General features: G+C 29.5%; 6 protein-coding genes across 7 annotated transcripts; 2 read left to right on the top strand and 4 right to left on the bottom strand.

Annotated features, from left to right (window-relative positions):
* Nucleotides 1-27: 27 nt before the first annotated feature.
* Nucleotides 28-8,390, top strand: LOC113371643 (low molecular weight phosphotyrosine protein phosphatase 1-like). Its single transcript, XM_026612289.1, has 5 exons — nucleotides 28-52; nucleotides 7,474-7,482; nucleotides 7,784-7,971; nucleotides 8,041-8,202; nucleotides 8,273-8,390. The coding sequence occupies exons 1-5, from the start codon at nucleotides 28-30 to the stop codon at nucleotides 8,357-8,359; spliced, it is 471 nt and encodes a 156-aa protein (XP_026468074.1). The 3' UTR covers nucleotides 8,360-8,390.
* LOC113371641 (stromal membrane-associated protein 1) lies at nucleotides 316-2,214 on the top strand. The gene is made up of 3 exons (XM_026612286.1): nucleotides 316-590; nucleotides 785-915; nucleotides 992-2,214. Exons 1-3 carry the CDS (start codon nucleotides 473-475, stop codon nucleotides 2,051-2,053), a joined length of 1,311 nt encoding a protein of 436 aa, XP_026468071.1. The 5' UTR covers nucleotides 316-472; the 3' UTR covers nucleotides 2,054-2,214.
* On the bottom strand, nucleotides 2,643-3,333 carry LOC113371644 (putative odorant-binding protein A5). Its single transcript, XM_026612290.1, has 2 exons — nucleotides 3,162-3,333; nucleotides 2,643-2,954 (listed from the first exon to the last, which is right to left on the bottom strand). Exons 1-2 carry the CDS (start codon nucleotides 3,316-3,318, stop codon nucleotides 2,740-2,742), a joined length of 372 nt encoding a protein of 123 aa, XP_026468075.1. The 5' UTR covers nucleotides 3,319-3,333; the 3' UTR covers nucleotides 2,643-2,739.
* LOC113371642 (protein D2-like) lies at nucleotides 8,365-9,994 on the bottom strand. Of its 2 annotated transcripts, none has more exons than XM_026612287.1 (4): nucleotides 9,882-9,994; nucleotides 9,178-9,419; nucleotides 8,983-9,120; nucleotides 8,365-8,649 (listed from the first exon to the last, which is right to left on the bottom strand). In XM_026612287.1, the coding sequence occupies exons 2-4, from the start codon at nucleotides 9,410-9,412 to the stop codon at nucleotides 8,435-8,437; spliced, it is 588 nt and encodes a 195-aa protein (XP_026468072.1). In that variant the 5' UTR covers nucleotides 9,413-9,419; nucleotides 9,882-9,994; the 3' UTR covers nucleotides 8,365-8,434. The 2 variants fall into 2 exon arrangements, with proteins under 2 accessions (XP_026468072.1, XP_026468073.1); XM_026612288.1 differs by lacking the exon at nucleotides 9,882-9,994 and adding an exon at nucleotides 9,557-9,818.
* A 486-nt stretch (nucleotides 9,995-10,480) lies between these two features.
* Nucleotides 10,481-14,951, bottom strand: LOC113371640 (zinc transporter ZIP6-like). The gene is made up of 5 exons (XM_026612285.1): nucleotides 14,575-14,951; nucleotides 12,771-13,060; nucleotides 11,974-12,133; nucleotides 11,529-11,840; nucleotides 10,481-11,453 (listed from the first exon to the last, which is right to left on the bottom strand). Exons 1-5 carry the CDS (start codon nucleotides 14,618-14,620, stop codon nucleotides 10,552-10,554), a joined length of 1,710 nt encoding a protein of 569 aa, XP_026468070.1. The 5' UTR covers nucleotides 14,621-14,951; the 3' UTR covers nucleotides 10,481-10,551.
* Nucleotides 14,952-16,137: 1,186 nt separating this feature from the next.
* LOC113369925 (ATP-dependent RNA helicase Ddx1) lies at nucleotides 16,138-20,136 on the bottom strand. The gene is made up of 17 exons (XM_026610547.1): nucleotides 19,932-20,136; nucleotides 19,805-19,856; nucleotides 19,425-19,507; nucleotides 19,219-19,317; nucleotides 18,956-19,155; nucleotides 18,673-18,824; nucleotides 18,492-18,582; nucleotides 18,240-18,416; nucleotides 17,988-18,177; nucleotides 17,832-17,919; nucleotides 17,657-17,756; nucleotides 17,433-17,539; nucleotides 17,205-17,360; nucleotides 16,907-17,124; nucleotides 16,718-16,833; nucleotides 16,479-16,580; nucleotides 16,138-16,404 (listed from the first exon to the last, which is right to left on the bottom strand). Exons 1-17 carry the CDS (start codon nucleotides 19,945-19,947, stop codon nucleotides 16,162-16,164), a joined length of 2,190 nt encoding a protein of 729 aa, XP_026466332.1. The 5' UTR covers nucleotides 19,948-20,136; the 3' UTR covers nucleotides 16,138-16,161.
* Between the last annotated feature and the right edge of the window lie 453 nt (nucleotides 20,137-20,589).

Genomic DNA, 20,589 nt, shown 5'->3' with positions numbered 1-20,589 from the left:
TATATGTTATATTATACATGATTCAATATGGAAAACAAGAAAGTATTAATGGACATGATTTAGAAATGTGTCATAAAACAATATTAGATAAAGATATTATTGCTAATCTTAAAGATATTGATATGTAATGTCTCAAATGATTTTAAATGATTTATCAGTGATCATATGCGCTTCCTTAGAGTTGAATTCAATTGCAAATATGATTATTTTGAAAAAATGTATTTGTTTCAGATGTTTCAGCATATCAATGTAGCCACAACTGCAATTTTTGATAACCAAGTTCAGAGATATGTTAAAACTCAAACTGGTAATGTATTGACTTGTATGCTTGTTCGTCACAGTTCCCTACTGTGACGTGAAAATTATTTTTTTAGACCTTTGTATAAATGAGATGTTAATAATAACAAAAATTTTCTGTCGTAATGATAACTAAAATTTATTAAGCCAATTGTGATTTCTGAAAATAATAAAAATGTCATCCAAAAGTGAAAAAGACCGAGCAAAACAAATACAAGACAAATGTCAATCTCTGTTGACGACTATGCTGCGAGATGAAGATAATAAGTATTGTGTCGATTGTGATTCAAAAGGTTTCTAAATATTTTTATTTAAAATAAAATGTCCAATACTACTTAATAAGTTTTATGCTTTTTAGATTTTAACAATATACAGTTAGTAGTTACTAGTTTTTTCTTATTAGACTACTAACATGTATGATGGACTTTTACACAAATTGTTTATTATCTTAATATACCATTGTATATATCTTTGTTAATTATTTTAGGACCAAGATGGGCATCATGGAATCTTGGTGTATTTTTATGTATTCGATGTGCTGGAATTCATCGAAATTTAGGGGTACATATATCCCGAGTAAAAAGTGTAACATTGGATACTTGGACACCAGAGCAAGTTGTAAGATATTACAATTATTTATACACATTTAAAATTATAAAAATGTAATGACGAAAGTTTTAAAATTATCACTTAGGTATCATTACAACAAATGGGTAACTCAAGAGCTAGAGCAGTTTATGAGGCCTTGCTGCCAGATGGTTTTCGTAGACCACAAACAGACAGTTCCTTGGAAGCTTTTGTACGAGCAAAATATGAACAAAAGAAATATTTAGCCAGGGAATGGGTGCAGCCTCCAACACCAAAAGTTGACTGGGATAAAGAAATAGACGAGGAACTGGAGAAACAAAAAAAGAAAAAGAAAACAAACACAAATAAAATTCCAACAGTTGTTGCTAATCCAAAACCAGAAACAATACCACAATTGTTACCTAAGCCCAATGCTAAGTTAAGTTCCAGCCCTGTATCTACTAGAACATCTGATCGAACCAAATCAGTAAATGCTGATTTATTGGGTCTTGATACAAAATGTGCTTTTTCAGAAGATTTTAGTGGGTTTCTGTCTGCTGAACCTAATAAGATAGATCCAAAACCCATTGAGAAAACTGACACTTTAAAAGCTGAAGAAGATAATTTTTTCAATCAACCTGTTCCATCAGAGAAAGAGAAAGCAAAACTAACAAAGGATAGTATTCTAGCATTATATGACACAGCTCCTATCAATAATGCTCAACTTCTTCCAAATTCAATGACATTCAATAATTATTCAGTTCCTGTTGGAGCATCTAAAAATTCTTTTCAACAGTATCAAAATCAGCATCAGTTACCTCCACAACAACCGTTTAATGCATTCCAGCAAGTAATGCCTACGCATACACAACTCCATAATACTGTGCCCCTTGTTCAAAATACAAATATGTCATATGCACAATTTAATCCAGTGAATTCACAGCAAAGTAGTAGTAATTTTGGAAATAATCAATTTTTACAAAACAATTCAGGTCTAGTACAAGGTTTTTCTCAGAATAATGGAATGCATTTAAATAATGGCATCCACAGCAGTGTTGGTAATGGTTTTGTTAAACCCGATCAAAGTTTTGGACAGACCAATCAGTATTTGGGTCTGACACAGCAATTTGGAAATATGGGGATGGATTCACAAAATCAATTTAATAGTACTAGCAATATATGGCAATAGCTGCTTAATGTTTGACTGATTTTGAATTTATCTCAATTCAACAAATAATGAAAATATTTTATTCACTATTCATTTTTCAGAGAAATTTACTGTAATACAATTGGAAATTATTCAGATATGATTTCAATTATTCTTATTTACCAGCTCAGTTAAAAACTAGTGGTCGTCATAATGTGCAATTAGTATTATATTAAAATGATTTCAGCAGTGCTGATTTTATAATAAATCTGTTAAAACACATTTAATGTTTATAAATATTGTATTTGTGTAGTTTGGGTTAATATAAATATTAAATAAGGACTTTTTCAAAATGCTTTATCCCATGTCATACTTTGATATTTTATGAAGTCTATTTAGGAAATAAATATTATGTAGCATCAATTTATGTAGTTTTGAAAATTTGAAAATATAAAACGGCAAAAACTTTATGTAAAAAACCATGGAGAAAATTTTTAGTTCTTTTTGATTGATTATTATGTTGATATTGAACATTTATAATAATCTGTCTATTAAAGTATTGAATCAATTAATTATTCTTGTCCATGAAATTGTGTATATCAAAAAATGATTTAAACCAGTTTAATGGGTGCTTTATTGATTCATCATTTTTGCTGTAGTAATTACAATATAAAAAGTGGTATAAAATTAATCGGTTTTAAAGAAATCGGCGTATTAAAAAATAATATTTATAAACCAAGACGTTTGCGAGTTTGGTTAACAGAGCAATCCCATTTGGCAAAGAAAAAGTTGCCAGCGATGGGGTTGCCCATCTTGTATTTGCAAGCGAAATCAGCAATACTAAAGCAGCTTCTGCCATCGGCACAGCTGCTCTTAATTCTAGTTTCATCGAACTTTGTCTTGCAACGCTGTTTGTACAACAGGAACACGTAACGATGCTTTCCTGTTGGTTGTTATAGCAATTATTAATATACGATAATAAAAATTCAAGTACTAAAAGTAGATTCAACAGTACTACGTCGTACTATAATAGCGCAAACACGTTCATTGAAAACACTTCAATTTACTACAACGTACTCCGACTAATCGTTCAAATACTTTCAACTCATTAATTAAGAAATTTAAAACTATTATCGTTTTCAAAGCATACCTGTACCCTTGCATGGAATAGGTCCCAAATAGCCAGTTAGTGTTTCTCCTTTGCATAAAACTGTACCGGGGATGTTCACAACTAACCAGTGTTGCCATTCGCGCTGTTTCGGCTTCTTACGGCTCGGTACATCAGGGTCTATATAAAAAAAAAACATATAAAAATATTATCTTATAATATAATGCTTTCGAATACTTACCGACCAACGCCAAAGTGTAGAAGCACTTCTTTTTTCCTTGCCATTTAACGGTGCAGGGTTGCTTTTTGGCATCATTCGGCGTCAGTTCGTTACCTTTGTTGACCTTGCCGCAAGCATATTTAACCTGATAATAAAAAATGAGGTTCAATAAAATAATAATAAACCAGTTGTGTATGGAATTGCCACCGAATGCAAACTACCGAATAAATTGTCTAAATTCTGTTAAACAAATTTCGAAATTTAAAATTTAGTTTTATAAACAATTGTTTATATTAACTTAAGCATCAGACAAACGTTAGTACTTGGTAAAAAAAAGTTTTGAACCAATATTTTGAAAGTATTTCTTAAATTGTACTTTTTTCATATATTTGAACAACTATAAACAACTTGTGATGATTTGCGATAATGGATCGCGTTTTTATAGCGCATCTAATTAATAATAACTCATTGTCAGTAATTTGAAATAGTTCTGGATTATATTTGTTTTGCATAGAAGTATAATTTAAATTATTGAACTTGAATTTAAAATAACGAAAAATCTGAAGATATTGCAAATTGTATGAAAATATATTATGTTATGACATGGTTATGACTAAAAATTTTGTATATTGATATCATACAAGTTGTTTAAAAATATTGTAAATTGTCCGAAAATGTAGTAAATGTTCTAAAAATGCTGTGTATTGTTTAATATGTTGTAAATTGTCTAAAAATACATTAAATTGTCTGAAAATATTGTAAATTGCCTCAAAATGTAGAAGATGTTTGTAGAATGCTGTTTCAAAATGTTGTAAATTGTCTCGAAAAGTCGTAAATTGTCTGAAAATGTAGTATATATGATTAAAAAATGCTGTATTTTGTCTTAAAATGTTGTAAATTATTTAAAAATATAGTAAAAATGTTGTAAATGGTCTAGAAATGTAAATTGTTTAAAAATATGTATAGCAGATTTGAAAGAGTTGTGAATTGCCGAAAATATTGTAGATTGTTCGAAAATGTTGTAAATTATTTGAAAATATTAAAGATTATCTGAAAATGTAAATTTCAATGTTCTAAATTGTTTCAAAATTTTGTAGCGATTGTCTCTGAAAGTGTTATAAATTGTCTGAATATGTTGTAGATTGTCTGAAAATGTTAGAAATTGTATAAAAATATTGTAAAATGCATGAAAAACTCATGTTGTAAGAAACTAGTGTAATGTGTCTAATAATGGTGTAAATCGTAGGAAATATTATGAATTATACGAAAATAAAAATTATATAAAAATGTTATAAATAAATAATTAATAAATTAAATTCTTTAAATAAAACCTCGGGCTTTCAACTGACGAAAAAATGTTTTCTTAAAGTTCATTTTGAAGATTAGATAATTCCAAGGATTATTGTATAAAATAATTAATTTATGACAATCGTTTAAATAACGTTCAATATGTATATGAGGAATATAGTTTTATATATGACGGTATATTACCATGAGGGGGCACTTGGGTGGCCGCTTGATGACGTCGGGGCAGATTTTGTGTTTTTTCATCGCCTTATGAATCTGCCTGACTCCGGTTGTGCAGACGCTCGGCGACGATAGGAAACCAGACGAGATGACGGCCATCGTCATCGCCGACGACGGCTGAATGATGAGCAACGACGATATCATGATTTTTGAAATTTATCAAATTTAGAAAAATTAACGAATCCAATAAATAACTTGCGGCGAGTATTGTACTGTAATTTGGAAGAACGCGTTGTATTTTTTTCGGTTTTTAAACTTTTTACGGACTTTTTAAATTTGGAATAAAAGTATCATACTGAAAATTTTGGAGTTGGTTCGCGATTTGAATAAATGAATTTGAGTTAGATCGTCATTTAAATTCTGAACAAAATCATTGCACTTGAGTAGGCGAAATAACGCCATCGCAGAAGGTAATTTTGTGATAATCTAAGCCACCCCCTAAATATAATAAACAACACTTAAATTAATTTTCATGTTGGCTTTGACTAAAATGTCAATTTTGAACATCATTAAATTTTATATGAGCATGAGTATGTGTGAGTTAATTTTTGAAATGTTGCCGACATTTTATCAAACCGGCTTAACCAATTTCAAAAATTTAAAAGCCATTCGATAAAATTCGAGCGTTGGTTAATTTTTCCAGAATATCGGCCAAGCAATTTCTTTAGAATTAGCAAAAAGCAAAGATAATTCAAAAACTATTAAAAAGATATTACTCAGAAATCGTGCTGATTAGTTGTTAACAGAGATCGGTTAGGTAGTTGGGTAGTTCCTTCGTAAATGAGCGTTAAAATATTGCGATTTCAATAAAACTTTCTATGACGTTAGAGTTCCTAGTTTTAATGATTATACTAGATGGGGGTTTTATAAAAATTAATTGAAGGTTGAAATAATCATTCGCGCTTCTAGAAAATATTTCATGTTTGTATAATCTATTATTTACACATAACGGGAGGTTTCAGCACGTTGCCTTAAGGCAAAATGCCACTTAAATTCAGTTTCATTTTTTAATTTTGCCACATGCATAGTCCACATATACAAATAATTTTTATATTTTCTTCGCTAAATTACAACCTGTTCTTACAAAACATTCAGTAATTTTGACGATAAAATATAAATAAGGATAATTTCAAAATGTTATACTCAGTATAGAAAGCATGTTTGCTATTAAATTACTTAAAATATTATGAATAAATATATTATGAGCGACCGTTTAGTTTTGTTTTCCGCAAAATTTCAGTGAGCGTATTTGGCTCACTTGTTTTATTTTCAAACAGTCAAAATCAAATCATATGTTCAAACACCCCGCAATAATTTCAAATATTTTCACCGAATGTCCTAGTTATTTCAAAATTTTGAGTGAGCCAGCCTCGTAAAATATAAATAATATAAAATGTCGCTAAAAATGGCGTTGGGCAGCATGCTGCTCAGTCACGTGCATCAGCCGCTTATGAGGCACTCCAAACGCACCATGATGACAAATATCGGAACGACAATGGAGTGCCACCAAGTCATTCCGGATGTTATTTGTAAAGCTCCGCCTTGTAAATTGGAGGTAATACTATCTTATTCGATATAATAATATAATAAAATTAGCAAAGAATATTACATTTTTCATATATTAAAATTAAAATTCCAATCGTCAGGTGTGGTGGCCCCGTGTAAACGTGCAGAGTGGCTTCGAGTTAGCACCTTGCTGGATAAAGACTCATCCTTGCATCGGGTTTCAAACCAAGCACGGTGCATATTACACTGTATGCATGGTTGGTGCGTATTATAAGAGAACTTTTACGCATTATTGCGTAAACTTTATTGAATTTATTTCGATATTATTAATTAATGTAAACTTTATTTTTATCTTTGAATCTATCTTCTAAAAAAAGATTGCAATTATCACAGACCCAGATTATCCGTGCAGAAAAAGGCCAAAATTGCGTGAGTTCACACACTGGCTCGTTGGAAATGTACCAGGAACAAGAGTAGAAAATGGTGATCAATTGGCTGAATACGTACCGCCTGTCCCGGATAAAAACACAGGCATAACAATCATAACTAAAATTATAAATAATAGTGATAATTTATTTTTGAAATTGAATTCCATTCTGTCAGGTCTTCATCGGTATGTCCTGCTGGTGTATAAGCAGCCGTGCTTTACGAATTTCACGGAGTGTAAGATATCGAAATGCACGGCGGACGGCCGGGAAAATTTCTGCATAGAATCTTTTGTTAAGAAGTACGATTTCGGTTCACCAATTGCTGGCAATTTCTTTTTGGCCTGCTGGGATATCTCTGTCGAAAGGACCAAAGCAAGAATGGGGCTCAAGTGAAATAAAGCGAATATCAAAGAATAGTTGACAATTGTTGCATCTATTGTATAAGCTTATTTAATGGAATAATTGGAATAACGACATTTATATTAATTGTAATAGTCCGCTGAATTATTAATCACTATTGTATACATATTTCATCACTCTGCTCATATCATGTTACCATTCGTAAATAGAATCTGTTAAATTGGATATTTGAAACAAAATACAATAATTTGTAGAGAAAAAGAAAACGTTTAATATTTATTTAAAATAGAAAATGTTTATGAATATTTCTTCATATGCTTAGGTACAACTTAGATTCAACCTTATCTGTGTGCTCATCTTCATTATTGCTTTAACGAAATTTAATGCATTTTTGCATACATTATTAAAGATAATTACGTTTTGTCTGCTTTATTTAGAGATATTTTTAATAGGTTCGGAAGCATCATATTTCTCTTCAGTATAAAGTTTAATAATTATGAATTAACTAATAGATAAGCCTAGCTTTAAGTAATGATCACATCATAATTATTGTCCCACAATCAATTAGTGAAAGGAAACTTATTTTTACTAAACTAAATGATATTCAATTCGGTTTTCTCAAGGAAACATTTGTAGATCTCCTATTGCTGAAGCAGTATTTCTTCAGACTATAAAAGATGAAGAAATTGAGCATCAATGGGATGTCGAAAGTGCTGCGTTAGGGTCATGGCATGTTGGTAACTGTCCTGACGATAGGGCTATGGCTACATTGAAAAAGCATAATATTTCATATTGTCACAAAGCACGCCAAGTATGATTACAATGTTTATTTTAAGGATTTCATTGCATAACTACCCCATTGTTTACCCCATTTTATTAGGTTACGGAAGAAGACTTTACTAAATTTGACTTTATTTTTGGTATGGATGAACAAAACATAAGGGATTTGAATCGCAGGGCTCCAAAAAATGCAACAGCAAAAGTAATGTTGCTAGGATCATTTGATCCAGAGGGTGATAAAATAATTAGAGATCCTTATTATGTACGTATGAATTTTTTTTTTATTGTACTTTAATTTGAAGTAACTATGTATAAAATAATATACTTTACAGGATAGTGGCTTGGAAGGATTTGAAAAATGTTATCAGCAATGTGTTCGATCATGTAAAGCATTTTTAACATCACTAAATAAAAACTAGGATCATATCAACAAATAATAGTTTTATTAAAATTCAAACATTGTTCATATTATTATTGAACTATATTTTAGCCAGCTAAGCTCCCAACTGTTTATAGAGTTCTGGAACATAATCATCCCATTGAGCTTGGTATAAATTTCCAGCAATAGGTTGACCTAAATTATATTTCATGGCAAATTTTGCAATACTGAACTGCCCACGATTATCGCCACTTCTGTTAGTCAGTCTCAATTCATCAAATTTTATTTTATCCGGTTGCTTGTAGAGCAGAAAAACGTATCTATGTAATCCTATGGAATACATGGCTGTGTAAGTTATATAAATATATTTGTCAGACGATTTATGAATGTGAAATTATATTCTATGCGATTGATTTAATCTTTTATATAAATATATTTGTCAGACGATTTATGAATGTGAAATTATATTCTATGCGATTGATTTAATCTTTAAAATTGACCACTCAGGATCATTTGATGTCACATGCACATGTTTGCCCTAGGAGCAGCAATATGTCACTAATGTTTTGCACGTAATTGAATTTTCAAGATAAAATACTTCACGTTATACCATATTGCCTTAATTTAAACTATAGACATAAAAGCAATTCAGATGTAAAATACCTGTGCCCTGTGGTGGTCCACTACCAATATATTCAGACAAAGTTTCCCCTTTAGACACATCACATCCAGGAATATTTCCAACCAACCAATGATGCCATTCACGAAATTTGGGATCAGCTCGACTTGGGGCATCTGGATCTAAATATGATGATAATTAGACAAACAAAAACTTTCTTAGTATGTATTAATTTATACCTGTCATGCAAAGAGTATAGAAAGTTGCTGGATCAGCTTCCCATTTGACTGTTGGAATATCTTTGACTTGTGTTGGAGTCAACTCATTACCTCCATCCACTTTTACTCCACTGGGATAACATACCTCTAATACAGAATTTGGAGGTTTTGGAATAACATCAGGAATTACACAATGTTTTTCCATCGCTGTAGACATTAATCGTATAGCAGATGTTAAAATTGGCCGAAAAGACATAAATGTGCTGAAAATTAATACACTTATTATGGTATTTGTTAAAATCATATTGAAATAAAGAATGATTTTTAACCAGATTTGAATACAACAAAAATAAAGATAATGATTTTTAGATTATGCTAATACAACTAAAATATTATTAACCTGATATGAAAACCGGTATAACTATTAAAAATTCATCATAACAGGTTGCACACAGTATGATTTTAACATCGTTAAGCAATACAAATTGCATATTTAGAACATGCAGACTAAAATTGAAATGCATGCATTTATTAATGTGTCATGAAACCGGTAATAACTATGATTAATGTATCAGAAATTGCGCACAATCGGTTTTGATTAACTTCGGTCACGCGATATCAGCATCAAATTAAAAATGACATTGACAGAACAAGCGCGATAAACAACCGGACAATTACTAATAATCAATATATTTAGTATGTTATTATTATTTTGATTTACTTGCCTTTGATTAATGGTTGCTTCTTGCTTCCACTAATTAACGATAGCGACGAACGATTACGACTACTGGTGGTGCCTAATGATATCAAAAGTTATTGAAGTATGGTCTGAAGTTCTCTTAGCAATAAATAATCTGTCAACTTTCGTACCAACGTATAAAAGAAAAACAACCTACCAATCGCTAAAAATAAAAGAAAAATTGAATATCTTTTGAAATATTTTTAAAAATATCGTTTGAATTAAAGAAAGAGTATTTATACATATATAAATAAGCATGCATGATTACTTATTTTGTTAAAAAGCTTACATAAAAAATGTTTTTCTATTTGATCTTTTGTTTGCTAACTTTTTTACATTCATGTAATTTAAAAATTTAATTGATTCTTGCAATTTTGCTTAACATTTTTTAAATTTGATATTTAAAAATTTATCTAAAGTTATGTTGTATATTCATGCAAAAGAAAAAACATTACAAATTGTATATACTTATTGTCAATATGATACAAAATCTTTAACAATCGTCCTTGATATCAAAATAATATATATTTATATTCTATGTAAATCTATATTAATTTTGCATATGTATTTTATTTAGATGACTAATCAAATTATAATAATCAAAAACATTATGTATAAAAATATTCTAACATACTTTTGGGTTATAATTTTCAATATTACAAAAATAATAGTCTTAAAGAATCTTCATTTAAAGCAATTAGTAGCATTATAGCTCCCCCTAATGATATGCCACAAATTTGTGTCAAAGTACTACTTAAAATATTCTTATTTCCTTCGGCCATTTCTGGAACTAAATCAGCCAAAGCTATATATAAAAATGATCCAGCAGTTGCTGCATAAATCCATTGTGATGCAGCGGCGTGCCCACTAGTTACTAATAAACCAATAGCCATACCAATAAAACTTAAAATTGATGACATTACATTGAAATATAATACTCTCTTTACACTATATCCTACTCTTAATAACACAGCAAAATCACCAAACTCATGTGGAAGTTCATGACACAAAACTGCAATTGAAGTCGCTATTCCAGTAACTGAATCATTGCTAAAAGCAGCACCTATAGCTAACCCATCAGTCAAATTATGCAATGAATCACCAAGTATGATCATTAATGCTATCGGACTGAATTCTTTTTTAGTATTGTTTTCCACAGTTGTTAACATACTGCCAAGCTCTGGCTTTAATTCATGTGCATGTCCATGTCCATTTCCATGTCCATGGTTATGCAAATTAAGTCCATTATTGAAGATGGGTAAAAGTGCTTCTAGCGCATAGAATAATAAAATAGTTAAAAATGTTAAACCACATTTATACATAGGAGTATGGTGGTCCTCAGGTGATGATGACGAAGTGCCATGGCTGTGATCATGTGGCATTAAAGCGTGTGGTAATAAATGCATTAAGGCATCTCCACAAAGAGTTCCCACAGCTAAAGCTACAAGAAATCTCAGCAATTGAGGATAAGCAGGACTTCTTGAGAAAGGTACGATTGCTACTCCAAGCAAACCACTTGCAGATATAATTATAATACTGATGCTGGCATACAACCAAGCTGGAAGTAAAATATGCACATTGACATAACAAATCTTTAGAAAATTGAAATTTGCATTGATAAATTTAAACTCACCTAGATGCAGTTTTGGTGCAAATGAATCATTTGATTTCATATTGTATGCATCATGGACTTGATTATGTAGACTAATATTATTATCATATAACATGTGTTTATTTGTGATGCTAGTCAAATCACTGTAACATGATTTTCTGTCCATTTCATAAATTAAAGCAAAACATAAATATTCAAACACTGTTAAGGAAATTTTATTGTTGGAATCAAAGTCTTTTGTCAAATCTACATTAAAACTTGTTTTGAACTTTTCATTGTGGTTTTTCACAATTTTTTCTATTTCATATGTATTGAGGCACCTATTAGCACTTTCTAAAATGTAAATACGGTAATCAAAATCCTACGCATTCAATATCCTACATGATGACTATAAGAGCACAATATTGGACAAATATTCATTATCTAAATCATAAAGCTAAATGAAATAATAAAATTTTCTACCAACCAAAATCTTGCTGTTGTATGACATCGTGCCATAAATCTTTCTGGTGGGCGGTATTATTATTATTTTTATCACTATTGGCATGTATATTTATTTCATTCTGGTGTTGAGATGCATTTACATGTTTTAACAAGCCAAGGTTTGACACAAGCATTTCAAATTCCTAAAATATAATTTAATAATAAGTCAAAACTGTAAAGAATAAAATTAGAATCCTTACTTAAGGACCTTAATGAGAATTAAAAATAAAAGCGTAATATGCAAGATGACAAAAACATCTACTACTTATTATTTTGAATTATGTTCTATTAATTATGTTGTAAATGTAGGTAAACAACTGGCAACTGAAGTGAATTGAATTTGATTTGTCATTTGTGAATTTTATCAAACTATCAAAATCTATCACAATATCAATTTATTTAAATAAGTAAACTTGAACAATTTTTTAATTATATGTTTTTAATAATTACATTTATAAATCTCAAATACTTATGTTATTTAAAATATTGAAACAAATAGAGTGATCAATGAAGTGAATAATATTCGCAATAAAATAGCAATGTTTCTCATTTTAAAAAAGAAACTAGCATTCAATATAACTTTAAATAAATATAGTTTTAAGTAAAGAAACTAACATATAATGAGACTGAATATTTGTGTTATTTAAGTAGTTCAAGTTCCAAATATAATGTAAATACAAATGAACAAAATTTAAGTAATTGCAAATATAATAATAATAAAACAACATTGACGCTCATTTCGAATTTAGTATCAATTACCATATACCAATGTCTTAATACCTGTATGGTCATAAATCCGTTAACACCGCCATATTTCCGAAATAATGAATCGGAAAAGGAGTCCGCATCCCTGCTGTAGGAAATCGGCGAGGCGGAAACGTCGTTAACGTTTTCCGACGGGGCCGACGTTGACGCCGAACAGCAGCAGATGCAGGCACAGCACATGACCAGAACTAATTTCCGCTTCGCAGACACCATATTGACGCACATCAGACTCGGCCGGCGATGGCAACAATCGCTGTTCAACATTAATGAACGTCCAGAACCAAATGATGAAGATTTCTGAAAATCTGCGCGCGTAAAACAAATAACTAAGGTAATTGTTTATACCATTTTGAATGAAAATTAAGATTATATATATATATATATATATATATATATATAAAGATAATAATAATTATTTAAATCTTTATCACAAAGTATACATTTGCACAGCAACTGTATCTTGAACATGTACAATTATATGAGTGATTTAATTCTCATGTTTGAACAGGCTATCTTGAAAACGCGATTGATACTGACTGACAAGTCAATTAAGAGATGAAAGTATGTCTATGTATACTTAAGTGGTTGTTTTGATTTTAATAAAAGCATAATAATTGCTATTTATTAAAAATACAATCAATGCTCATTGTATATTAAACTTCTTAGATAATAATAAGTTTTGTATAAAAATAAATATTTGTTGATATTGTTGTTATATGAAAAACACTATTATTATTATTATTAAATGAATTTTAAATTGAAGTCATTTATTGTTTTTGAACAACGTTTTTGATGTATGATGGATGTCTATGTATACTTAAGTGGTTGTTTTGAGTTTAATAAAAGCATAATAATTGCTATTTATTAAAAATACAATCAATGCTCATTGTATATTAAACTTCTTAGATAATAATAAGTTTTGTATAAAAAATAAATATTTGTTGATATTGTTGTTATATGAAAAACACTATTATTATTATTATTAAATGAATTTTAAATTGAAGTCATTTATTGTTTTTGAACAACGTTTTTGATGTATGATGGAATTAATTTAATTAAAATCAACAGTGATATGGGATTTTTATTATATTTATTTATAAAAAAATGCATTCAAAGAGAACAGTTGATATTCATTCTTACATACAATATAAGAAAATATAGTAATCTGTGCTTTTGTGATTTCATTTGCCTGAAAACATTTTGAACTATTATATTATACATACATACTGAGATAAAAATGTTATCTCCGTTTTAAGATGCTTGTTATAAAATTCTTGAAGTAGTCGTACGGATTTTATTGAATATTGAAAGCAAAATGTTTTTGCAGTTCATAATTATTAATTAAAATAGTTTAGTTATAAATTTCACATAATAAATTCGCAAGTCTAAGAATAAATAAAGAAATTGATGTATTTGAAACGATTAATTAAAATTCCGAAATAATATTTTTCAATTTCTTTGCTATGACATTTATTGAATTAATTGGCTATGAGGCAAGATGATTCGAATTAAATATAATGTTTGATATAATTGCATAAATGCAAGTCGGTATAGCAGATAAGAAAAGTGTGAATAGAAGTTCCCATATGTGTTTTATTTCTGTCATGTCCAAACTTATGCCAGAGGTATCGATTTACAAGATGGCCTTCGTCGTAGTAAATGTATTATTGTAAATCCAAAACCAACAAATTTATCAGAGCAGAATATAAAAGCTTATCAATCAAATAACCCAATATTGCATACACTTCGTATATAACTATTGAAGATATATTATAGCAATCATTCATCTCTTATCTCAAAGTCAAACATTATTACTCACCTGAATTAGAATTTTTAAATAGCACATTAAATAAATTTATCGTCATACTAATCCAATCTATTTGACGGACAAAATTTGATTTCGGTCGTCACATAATTCACTGAACGTAAAAATAACTTATTATAATCTTTATGTCATGTTGAATTTCCGCTCTTATATCATAAGAATTTTATTGCACGCATTCTTTATGATTGATGCTGTCAAAAAATATTACGCACATTAAACGAGTTAAATCACGAGAAGAGCGACATTTTTACTTCAGCTCACTTGTGGATTATAGGTTAGACATGGAAATTGTGAAGTATGTCACAGGCACGCCGCACGGGACACCTCACATTCAGCCATTCAGGGATCATACAAGTGGCGACCGTGCGAAGCGCGAGCCCTGCGCGAACCCGCAATCCTTTCAAAACATTAAAAAATACTTTCCGCCATAATATAGGTTTCAGTTTAAATTTACAGTATCATTTCAAATTTAACTTTTAGAACAGAACAATGTTCAAATACTATATCTGAGTATTATCTGACCAATACTGCTAGATCTATTACACTTATGCAGTCATCAATTAGTACATAAAAGAAAATAATATAAGAAAAAAAATATTATTTTCTTCATTCAAAAGAAGCTATGTAAATATTAATATAGCATAAATAGAAAGATTCACATAATTCACATATTTCTTTTTCTAATACACACATATGCACATATTATACATCTGAATTTGCATATTTAAATAAAAATATATAGAAATATAAATTATTTGAGAGCATGACGTTAAGTAAAAAATGACTGATGAAAAACACTAATTGTCAGCAACTATTTTTAAATAATATTTCAAAGAATAGTAGAAGACGCTTACAAAATAAATTTTGACTCTGATACAAGCTTTACAATCTCTTTTTTTAAATTTATGTTATCCCCTCCAACAATTTATTCAGTATATATATATATATATATATATATATATATATATATATATATATACATTCAAAAAATAAATTCATTTATATGAATAATTATTTTGATTATATATATATAATCTGCTTATATATATATATATTTTAGGGTGGTCCTTAAAATGGTCATTTTCAAATTTCCTTGCTCCCAGGGGCTCAAATGGTTCCAAATAGATAAAAAACAATTCTCTGAAAGTTTTAGCTCTTAATATTAACGTTTAGATAGAGCGCAATTCAATCAAAGTTTTGTATGGAAATAGCATGAAAAATTTTTCAAAAAGTTTAAAAATGTTTTTTAGATGTAATTTAGCGAACAAATGAATGAATAAAACTCATTCATTTGTCGCTAAGTTACGCCTAAAACACGTTTTTTTAATTTTCAAATTTTTTTCCATGCTCTTTCCATACAAACTTTGATTGAATTGCGCTCTATCTAAACGTTAATATTAAGAGCTAAAACTTTCAGAGAATTGTTTTTTATCTATTTGGAACCATTTGAGCCCCTGGGAGCAAAGAAATTCGAAAATGACCATTTTAAAGACCACCCTAATATATATATATATATATATATATATATATATATAATATATATATATATATGTTAGTCCATCACTATATTTATATGTATATCTATTTTTTCCTTTCTCCATCTGACATGTGTTTTAAATAAAGCAATTGCGCTTTACTTTCAAGTATTCCAAGTTGCTTCACTATAGGTGCCATTTGACCCACGTGATCTTTGTAACCAGTACCCATATTTAACTTCTTCTCTCCATATGTAACTTTTCCATCAAATTCATTACAAGGAATTTTCATATCTTTCTCTACTTGCTGTATTGTCACATTAAGATGTTCTTCAATTTCAGCAAGATACTGCAAAAAAAAACATTACATATATAAATATCTAATTAATATCATTAATACACATGCTAATATTCTTTTTATACCTGTGGCTCATTGTACCACATGCAGCATCCCCTATTTTCAGTTAAGTTAGTATTATAACAGTTTCTGCCTCTGGATGAGCACCAGCTCCCGTGGTACCATACCTAGGATTATTTATATAAATATCAAATCAATCTTCACCACGAATGTATAGAATGTTCAGATTATATTTCATTAACTGCCTATGTTATGATGCTAGTCTTTTTGAAGGGATTATTACCAAACATAGTATTATGCTTACTTTTTCAGGAACACTTGACACTAAACTTATAGCTAAACCCATACGCTCAGCTCTTCCAACACGTCCAATTCTATGCACATAATTTGACTTTTCATCAGGCAATGTTATATTAATCACTATAAAATGATAATAACTGTAATCTGCAGTGATTATAAGAAAGATAATGATAATACATTTTAAATAGCTTACTAAATGGCAATCCAGTAATATCAAGTCCTCTTGCAGCAACGTCTGTGCATATTAAAAACTTAACTAACTGCTGTTTAAACTTTTCAAGGTTGCTTTTGCGCTCTTGAGGTTTGCGATCACCATGCAAACACACACAAGAAAATTCTCTAGAATTTATTTGCTTAAGATAATTTTCTAGATTATCACAATCTATCTTGGTACGACAAAAAATAATAGCTCTGAAAGAAAAGAAATAGATGTTATTTTAAAAAGGATGTCATAATTGTACAACAATATCAATTTCTTTTTGATTTAATACCTATCCATTTTATGTTCCTTTATAGCACGAACACAATATTCCCCTTTTAATATTTTTACAGCTTCAGAAAGTGTTTCAGCAGTGTTGTTACCAGGGCGAACATTATCTTTAGAGTGAACACCATCAGTTTGTATATGTCTGCCCATTGAGTGCCAACTGAAGTACAACAATTTCATATAATTATTAATAAATTATTATAATATTAGATTTCAATTTTTTAATAAATACCTTTTATCACTCTGAGGATCAACCATCACAACAACATGATGAACAGTTTCAGGAACTGCATCCTCACCTTTTAAATCGACCCATGTAGGAAAATGCATGAGCTTTTCCTGAGGGAAAAAGGATAATTATAGTACTTATAATAAATAATAATTAATATATATATATATATATATAATATATATATATATATAAATATACAATATCAGAATATATCACCAACTTACTGCCATTTTTTTAACTTCAAATGCATGAAGTGTTGCACTGCAAACTATCATTTGCAAACGTCTGCCATCTGATGTTATTTTAGGTATTTGCTTATGTAATCTATTATTGAATATAATTTAAACATTACCAATGAAATGATTATGAAAAATGATTTTAGATAAATTAGTGAATTACCTTTCTATTAATTCAGTATATCCCTGCTTCAATAAACCATCTGCCTCATCTAATACAAAAAATCGGCAATGAGTTAAAGCTAAATATCCTGTAAAATATAAATCTTTGAATACATATTCAAATAATGCTAAATATCAATCAGTATCTCTGAAATACCTCCTTGAATGAGATCTTCTAAACGACCAGGTGTGCCGACTACAATATCAACACCTTTTTGCAAAACAAACATTTGATCTTTAACACTTACACCTCCAATGACAAGAAGTTCTCGAACTTCAGGAGCTCCTAGATATTTTTTAAACTTGATTATTTGATTAAATGTCTGCTCAGCTAATTCTCTGGAAGGCTGAAAAAATTAAAATATTTTAAGTTTAGAAACATTACAGCTGCAACTATAATAAATATTACCTCCACAATAATTGCTTTAGGAGCATCAGGTATTCTAGTTGAGTTATCACCCGATGAAACTGATGTTTGACCTACGCAATTGGTTTTAGTATTTTTAGCATTCGCTATCGGAATAGCACCTTGTGGAAAACTGTATTTGAAAGGAGTAGCCCCAAAATTAAATGACATTTCAGCATTCTACATAAATGAACACAAAAAATAAACACATTAAGTTTGAAACATTTACAAGTTCACAATTATACAATTTATTACCTTTAGTACGACTGATGGAAAAAAGGATTCACTTTTTAAATTCTTTGGAAGAACAAAAGCTGTTCCTAAATCTTTACCATTTTTATAAAATCTGTAATTATTCATATATATATATATATATATATATATATATATATATATATGTATATATTAATCAATATCGTTTCATTGCTTGTCTTACCTAATTTCGCCTTTATCAAAATCAATTAGTGATCCAATGACATCATGCATTCCAAAAGATTCACCATAATTATCAAACTGCTTTGAATTAGATTTTTTGCCAGTGCCTCCAAAGCCAAAGCTAAATTTATCAGTGCCTAAATCTAAAGTGGCCTAAAATAAACATCTAAACTCTAAACACTTATATGTATTTAAGTAAATCATTAAATATATACATACATATTATATACACATAAAATACATATGTATACAATCAAATTATACTTATATTTGAACATGATTACTTGCTGTGTAGACCAGCCTATTCGGCAAAGACCCTCGTCAGCTACAGAAGCTTCGTAACAATAAACACCAGGTCCAAAAACTCCCTTTGTAGCTCTACCACCATGCCATTCTTTAAATTCTCGAGATTGGCACCGTAAACCATCAGGAGTAACAGCCAAGGCATCACCACGATCAAAGAAACTTAGCAGGCAGTGTGGTGCTGTAAGATTTAAAAAAATATATTCAATAAAGGTAACTTTCATAATAATTTGGTTGTACTTACAGCTTTGATTCACCATTTTATTTCCCTTTCCTTCTGATATGTCCTTCAAGGTTTCATACACAATTTGTATTATTGGTAAACAAAATGCCCCAGTTTTACCTATGTTGTAAATTATATGCATTATTATCATAAAAAGATAATTGTATGTAGAAAAACAATAACATATTGTCTTTTTAAATGTTTTTTAATGATAAATTCCAACTTACCACTACCCGTTTCAGCTGCCATAAGCACATCACCACCGCCCAATATTAGAGGAATAGCTTCAGCTTGCACATCAGTAGGCAGCCTATTAATAAATGTTTCAAATATAGAAGATAATATTTCATCAGATATTAAAAATAAGTCAAAAATCATATCATTTCAAACTTGAAGAAATGTTATCATGATTCACATTTCTATATGTTTACAAATCCAAATAAATAATATCATCCTAACGAATGCTATGTCAGGTTACCAGAAATATCAATACGATACATGAATTAAATAATGTGCATATAGCTAAGATTTGTCACGTCCAATATCATCAATTATACAGAAGTTTATGTATTTTACTAAAAATAATGAAGATCCAATTAGTTCTTACGTCCACTCCATTTCTTCAACCGCTTTTCCGATTTCAGGTAGAACACCGAACTCTGCAAAATTTAGGAGTATTAATACATATTTTATAAAATATCATACATACATATGGGAAAAAATTAGATTGATACCTTCAAACGCAGTCATTTTTAATTATTAAAATACACTTGCTCAAAAACAGCAGGGAAACTAATATCAATTACGTATTAAAGCTTTTATAAAAATCTTCAATTTTATTTGTTTACAACAGTTTTGTTTCGCTAATCATTCGTGAAGTTTAATTTATAATAATTGTTGCCGGTAACCATCAATAACCACGGATGATCATTTATGACAGTAGCAAACTTGCTGTAAATATCGAATTACAGGTAGATGGCGTTCATGCTTGCGCGATTGCGCAATTCTGAAAATGATCATTTTTTATTATATAAATAAAACATTCAACGATGATTTACACAAAATCAAGGTTCCAATAAATAACATACATACAATATAATTTCTCTTTTTCATAATTAAAAGAATAGTATACACGGAGTTACAAATGGTTACAAAATGGATAAAAATATAAACAATGGCGCGCTAAACCGTTATTATGTTGATATGAAACTATTATTGGTCCACTGTTCGACGAATCAGAAAGTTCTAATTGGAGACCGAAAGCGCGTTGTTTTTAAAAATGTCAATTTTGTTTGTGTATAATAACATTGTATTGTTATTATATTTTCTAGGTAGATAATCCTAGGTAGGTATAGTAGTGTCCGCCCACTATCTAAATATATTTATAAGTAA

The sequence above is a fragment of the Ctenocephalides felis genome, unplaced genomic scaffold (assembly GCF_003426905.1).
Source record: "Ctenocephalides felis isolate EL2017-DRISC unplaced genomic scaffold, ASM342690v1 CF-g0.4_SCAFFOLD_01492, whole genome shotgun sequence".
In the NCBI taxonomy this organism is placed as follows: domain Eukaryota; kingdom Metazoa; phylum Arthropoda; class Insecta; order Siphonaptera; family Pulicidae; genus Ctenocephalides; species Ctenocephalides felis.
Note: the sequence above shows the minus strand (reverse complement) of the source record. Positions and strands in the feature narration are given on the sequence as shown.

Bases quoted from the DNA above. Each gene is read 5' to 3' on its own strand.
- LOC113371643 (XM_026612289.1), top strand. From the start codon at position 28: ATGGAAAACAAGAAAGTATTAATGG. The intron at 7,972-8,040 runs GTATGATTACAA...CCATTTTATTAG, and splicing joins ATTGTCACAAAGCACGCCAA to GTTACGGAAGAAGACTTTAC. The intron at 8,203-8,272 runs GTACGTATGAAT...TATACTTTACAG, and splicing joins TAATTAGAGATCCTTATTAT to GATAGTGGCTTGGAAGGATT.
- LOC113371641 (XM_026612286.1), top strand. From the start codon at position 473: ATGTCATCCAAAAGTGAAAAAGACCGAGCAAAACAAATACAAGACAAA. The intron at 591-784 runs GTTTCTAAATAT...TAATTATTTTAG, and splicing joins TGTCGATTGTGATTCAAAAG to GACCAAGATGGGCATCATGG. The intron at 916-991 runs GTAAGATATTAC...ATTATCACTTAG, and splicing joins CTTGGACACCAGAGCAAGTT to GTATCATTACAACAAATGGG.
- LOC113371644 (XM_026612290.1), bottom strand. From the start codon at position 3,318: ATGTTTTTTTTTTATATAGACCCTGATGTACCGAGCCGTAAGAAGCCG. The intron at 2,955-3,161 runs GTATGCTTTGAA...AACAACCAACAG, and splicing joins TATTCCATGCAAGGGTACAG to GAAAGCATCGTTACGTGTTC.
- LOC113371642 (XM_026612287.1), bottom strand. From the start codon at position 9,412: ATGTCTTTTCGGCCAATTTTAACATCTGCTATACGATTAATGTCTACA. The intron at 9,121-9,177 runs GTATAAATTAAT...CATCATATTTAG, and splicing joins CTATACTCTTTGCATGACAG to ATCCAGATGCCCCAAGTCGA. The intron at 8,650-8,982 runs GTATTTTACATC...TGTATTCCATAG, and splicing joins TGGACCACCACAGGGCACAG to GATTACATAGATACGTTTTT.
- LOC113371640 (XM_026612285.1), bottom strand. From the start codon at position 14,620: ATGACGATAAATTTATTTAATGTGCTATTTAAAAATTCTAATTCAG. The intron at 12,134-12,770 runs GTATTAAGACAT...ATTATATTTTAG, and splicing joins ACGGATTTATGACCATACAG to GAATTTGAAATGCTTGTGTC. The intron at 11,841-11,973 runs GTTGGTAGAAAA...TTTACATTTTAG, and splicing joins CATACAACAGCAAGATTTTG to AAAGTGCTAATAGGTGCCTC.
- LOC113369925 (XM_026610547.1), bottom strand. The intron at 18,417-18,491 runs GTAATAAATTGT...TCATTTATGTAG, and splicing joins TTCCATCAGTCGTACTAAAG to AATGCTGAAATGTCATTTAA. The intron at 17,920-17,987 runs GTATTTCAGAGA...TATATTTTACAG, and splicing joins AGAAGATCTCATTCAAGGAG to GATATTTAGCTTTAACTCAT.